Source organism: Nerophis lumbriciformis, linkage group LG34, assembly GCF_033978685.3.
Source record: "Nerophis lumbriciformis linkage group LG34, RoL_Nlum_v2.1, whole genome shotgun sequence".
Lineage (NCBI taxonomy): Eukaryota > Metazoa > Chordata > Actinopteri > Syngnathiformes > Syngnathidae > Nerophis > Nerophis lumbriciformis.
In genome coordinates this window covers 996,757-1,002,500 of record NC_084581.2, presented here as the reverse complement: position 1 = coordinate 1,002,500, position 5,744 = coordinate 996,757, and the positions used below count along the sequence as shown (strand labels likewise).

At 39.2% G+C, this 5,744-nt stretch overlaps 1 protein-coding gene across 2 annotated transcripts in view; it reads right to left on the bottom strand.

Moving 5' to 3' along the window:
* The window catches only part of tmem244 (transmembrane protein 244), a 12,657-nt gene extending 7,423 nt beyond the window's left edge, over window positions 1-5,234 (bottom strand). For both annotated transcript variants that reach the window (XM_061929946.1, XM_061929947.1), the window contains exon 1: window positions 5,101-5,234. In XM_061929946.1, coding sequence (XP_061785930.1) covers window positions 5,101-5,226 — 126 coding nt within the window. In that variant the 5' untranslated portion in view covers window positions 5,227-5,234. The remainder of the gene's footprint in view (window positions 1-5,100) is intronic.
* Window positions 5,235-5,744: the final 510 nt, after the last annotated feature.

Genomic DNA, 5,744 nt, shown 5'->3' with positions numbered 1-5,744 from the left:
TTGGCGAGCGCTGTTTTGTCCTACTAATTCCGGCGGTCCTTGAACTCACCGTAGTTTGTTTACATGTACAACTTTCTCCGACGCTGCCACAGAAAGATGTGTTTTATGCCACTCCTTCTTTGTCCCATTTTGTCCACCAAACGTTTTATGCTGTGTGTGAATGCACAAAGGTAAGCTTTGTTGATGTTATTGACTTGTCGGAGTGCTAACCAGGCACATTTGGTCACTGCATGACTGCAAGCTAATTGACGCTAACATGCTATTTAGTCTAGCTGTATGTACATATTGCATCATTATGCCTCATTTGTAGGTAAATTTGAGCTCATTTTATTCCCTTTACTTATGTCCGCTGTGTATTTAATTTATATTTGCATGTCTCATGACGCATTATCTGTATGTAATAATGGCTGCATTTCTGACAGTTGTGTGTGTGCCACGTTTTTCTAAGCCATGGCAAACGTTACCCACCTCATTTTGATAGTAGGCTAATATAGCTCATTTATACACTTACTTCATGTGTTGCCTTCATTACAAGACTTATATTAGGCTCTTATTTTTTTGCGGCTCCAAACAGATTTGTTTTTTGTATTTTTGGTCCAATATGGCTCTTTCATATTTTTGGGGTGCCGACCCCTGCATTAGACAAATTATCAAGGACTTATGAAAAATGTGTTCATGAGTCAAAGATGCTATGCTTGATGGCGCTCATATTTTTCTACACCAATCTTGATGACATTTTACACTCATGGGCTTGTCAGTCAGTTTAAAACAAAAACATAAAACAATGTTTTCTTCGTATCCTGCCAAATGAGCAAGAATATTAGAAACTGCTCACCTTAGTTCTCAAACAGCCATTTCCCCTATGCCCCCATTTTGTATTGGCCTTCAGCATGTTGTAAAAATAGAATGAATTGATCATTATTGTGATATATTAAGATGTTACAGTTATTAGCTTTGTCAGTTAACAAAGCTAAAATGTGTATGTTTTGCATACTTGCCAACCCTCCCGTATTTTCCGGGAGACTCCCGAAATTCAGCGCCTCTCCCGAAAATCTCCCGGGACAAATTTTCTCCCAAAAATCTCCCGAAATTCAGGCGGAGCTGGAAGCCACGCCCCCTCCAGCTCCATGCGGACCTGAGTGACGTGTCAACAGCCTGTATTCACGTCCGCTTTTCCACAATATAAACAGCATGCCTGCTCAAACACGTTATAACTGTAGAATGATCGAGGGCGAGTTCTTGGTTTCTTATGTGGGTTTATTGTTAGGCAGTTTCATTAACGTCCTCCCAGCGCGGTAACAACACACAACAACAGCAGTCATGTTTTATTCTACCGTAAAGCAGTTCGTCTGCCGTAAACAGCAATGTTGTTGTAATATATGAGTTGGAGGCAATAAACAGGCGAGGTGATGAAGTACGTCTCTTTACTGTAGACTTTAGAACAGACTCACACACTTGACGTCAGGTGCGCAACACCAGGTAAATCGTTGGCCAACCAAAAAGTAACCCCAGTACGCTATAGCCAACATTCACCAGGAGATGGCAACAGACAAACATAGCACAGCAGCTCAAGTAAAAAACAGTACTTAAGCCACATTCTTTTTTTTTTTTTTAGTACTGAACTCTTAACCCTCATTTGTAAACAATAACATGCTTATTATACAAACAGTGTTTGTACACCTTTAACACAGATTTTTATACTGTCTTCAGAGATTCAGTTTTTTTGGTGGTACTCGAAACCTTTCTGGGTACCTGCGAAAGGGTGTTCAGCATGGTTAGAAAAATAGTGACAGAGAATAGAACAAGGATGGACAATTCAACCCTTAACTCAACAATGAGTAGATGAGTGTTATGTGTGTGTATATGTGTAAATAAATGAACACTGAAATTTAAGTATTTATTTCATATATATATATATATATATATATATATATATATACACGTATATACGTGTGTGTGTATATATATATATATATATATATATATATATATATATATATATATACAGTTAGGACCATAAATATTTGGACATTGACACAATTTTCAGTATTCCAGCTCTGTACAACACCACAATGGATTTGAAATGAAACAATCAAGATGTGCTTTAAGTGCAGACTTTGAGCTTTAATTTGAGGGTATTTACATCCAAATCAGGTGAACGGTGTAGGAATTACAACACATTTTATAAGTGCCTTCCACTTTTTAAGGGACCAAAAGTAATTGGACAAACTAATATAATCATAAATAAAATTGTCATTTTTTTAATACTTTGTTGCAAATCCTTTGCAGTCAATGACAGCCTGAAGTGTGGAAGCTATAGACATCACCAGACGCTGGGTTTGGTTCCTGGTGATGCTTTGCCGGGCCTCTGCTGTAGCTGTCTTCACTTCCTGCTTGTTCTTTGGGCATTTTCCCTTAAGTTTTGTCTTCAGCAAGGGAAACGCATGCTCAATGGGATTCAGGTCAGGTGATTGACTTGGCCATTGCAGGACATTCCACTTCTTTGCCTTAAAAAACTATTTGGTTGCTTTCGCAGTATGCTTGGGGTCATTGTCCATCTGCATTGTGAAGCGCCGTCCAATGAGTTTTGAAGCATTTGGCTGAATATGAGCAGATAATATTGCCCCAAACACTTCAGAATTCATTCTGCTGCTACTGTCAGCTGTCACATCATCAATAAATATAAGAGATCCAGTTCCACTGGCAGCCATGCATGCCACTACCACCACCATGCTTCACTGATGAGGTGCTATGCTTTGGATCTTGAGCAGTTCCTTCCCTCCTCCATACTCTTCTATTTCCATCATTCTGCTACAAGTTGATCTTGGTCTCATCTGTCCATAAGATGTTGTTCCAGAACTGCACAGGCTCTTTTACATGTTTCTTGGCAAACTTTAATCTGGCCTTCCTGTTTTTGAGGCTCACCGATGGTTTACACCTTGTGATGAACCCTCTGTATTTCCTCTGGTGAAGTCTTCTCTTCATTGTTGACTGGGACACAGATCCACCTACCTCCTGGAGACTTTTCTTCATCTGGCCAACTGTTGTGAAGCGAAGGGCTTTTTCTTGACAAGGGAAAGGATTTTTCTGTCATCCACCACACTTGTTTTCCGTGGTCTTCCAGGTCTTTTGGTGTTGCTGAGCTCAGCAGTGTGTTCTCTCTTTTTAAGAATGTACCAAACAGTTGATTGGCCACATCTAATGTTTTTGCTATCTATCTGATGGCTTTGTTTTGATTTTTCAGCCTAATGATGGCTTGCTTCACTGATAGTGACAGCTCTTTGGACTTCATATTAAGAGATGACCTCCCCAGATTCCAAATGAATATACCACACTTGAAATGCCATCTAGGCCTTTTACCTGCTCTTTGTAAATGAAATAAATGAAAAAAAACAAGGGAATAACACAAATGGGGCCATGGAACAGCTGAGTAGCCAATTGTCCAATTACTTTTGGTCCCTTAAAAAGTGGAAGGCACATATAAAATGTGTTGTAATTCCTACACCTTTCACCTGATTTGGATGTAAATACCCTCAAATTAAAGCTCAAAGTCTGCACTTAAAGCACATCTTGATTGTTTCATTTCAAATCCATTGTGGTGTTGTACAGAGCTGGAATACTGAAAATTGTGTCAATGTCCAAATATTTATGGACCTAACTGTATATATATATATATATATATATATATATATATATATATATATGAAATACTTGACTTGGTGAATTCTAGCTGTAAATATACTCCTCCCCTCTTAGCCACGCCCCCGACCACGCCCCCGTCCCACCCAGACCACGCCCCCGCCCCCCACCCCCCACCTCCCGAAATCGGAGGTCTCAAGGTTGGCAAGTATGATGTTTTGTATAACTACATTAAATTAGCTAGGGGTATCCTGATCCAATATTGATATCGGACCGATATCAGCAAAACAAAAACAAGTCTCAGATGATATCAGCTTGCATGTAAAATGTGTGATATAATGTCCGATACAAGCGGTCCTGCAACGTGTTTACTTGTGCAAAGCTGGACAGCCAGTTAACATCTAAATGTCCTCCAAAAAGCGCACAAGATTGATCTTTTCTTGTATTTTAGTCAAGTCATTTACAAAAAGTAAACATGGTAGGCTACAGGAGACTAGGAGCTAGCAGCTCCACAACATGCTAAGCACACAATAGCACACAAGCTAGACCTACCTTAATTGAACAGTATTGCAGTCTAAAACAGCACATTTGTCAATAAGCAAGTATCAAATAATTATAGATACTAAAGTCTCCAAGGCAGAAACGTATTAGAAAGTATCCAGTAACAAGCGTGTCTGCATAATTTAACTTACTGTGTCATGAGCTTAATCTAATGAATTATTGTGGCCACTAAGTGTCACCAAAAGATCATTACTAATCCACTTCCAATTAAAGAAGGCATAAGTCCATTCCAGATGGTTAATAATAAATAGGGTAGTGGTTTCCATACCTACCATTGTTCTCTGAATAATTTCACTTGATGAAACTTTTACTAACACTGCAAAGTGCAGAATAATAAAAGTATGTTCGATGATTTGCATTGGATCACTATCAGTATCGGCCGATACTCAAGGCTCCAATGTTTGTATCGTATATCAGAAGTGAAAACGTTGTATTGGGACATCCTTACTTTTAGCATCGTTAATGTACAAATTGTATTAAAGTTGCCCTTAGTGGGTAATATTTTGGACTCTCCTTGTATATGGTACGTTAAATATAGAGCAGCAGGCCATGGTGCGCTTGTCCGGAAGCAGAGCGACACTTGCACGCACGCACGCACGCAGATTGTGGTAATACACTTAGCGGCGGCTAAACACATCAGCTAACTCCCTGTTGGGTTCGTTTTCCATCTCCTGAATAGACTGTACTTCAATAAAAAAAGTACTCTTGGAAACACTGAGAATCAAAAGTGGTGAATTTTTAGCTATATGACATCACTAGGACCAAAGTAAGATCAATCTAACACATTGTATCATGTACTTACAGCACTACACACACATTGACTCTAATGAAGTCATTGTCACTGCTATCACTATGAATCCAAAAGTCATGTCAAACACTCGCACAACAGGATGTGCTTACCCAGGTGTCACTAGGTGTTGTCTTGAGCGACACGGCGCCATGGCGTTTTATGAGCGTGAAACCACAACAACGACAGCAATAGTCCAACAACATGAATGGCAGAGTGCCTAACCTACATGTGCTCATTCATTGAGTCTATGATGAAGGAGAGGAGGCATGGATAAAGAGGGGCTGGATTATTTAGAAATGGGATTACGGCTAAGAAGTCTAAGTAAATCCCAGGAGGGATAACGGCGTGCATACAGTACGCCTTGAGTACATTTATATTTCATCTAAGTTGTGCTTTTTTAGTTTTCAAGCTGCTTACACCCACATCTTCATGAAATCCTTCTCGCCTCTTTACTTTGTCTTCTCATCACCTCCATTCTCCTTCCATGGCTGCACATCAAAGTGAAGAAAATCGAAGCAATGTTGATTTTTGTCTGCATTCTTCAAATATCCTTTAAATTAACAAAGTTGTAGCTGTATTTAGTACACGCTAACAATGCTATAGGTAGTTGTTGTGTTTTTCTTGTTTCTTGCATTGAACAAAGAGAGCACCGTCTACCAAATCAAATTCAGTGTTAATCAAGCTGATTCTGAAGCTCATGAACCATATCGTCGTAAAACTAGTATATGATAATGCAATAAATATTTGTATCTAA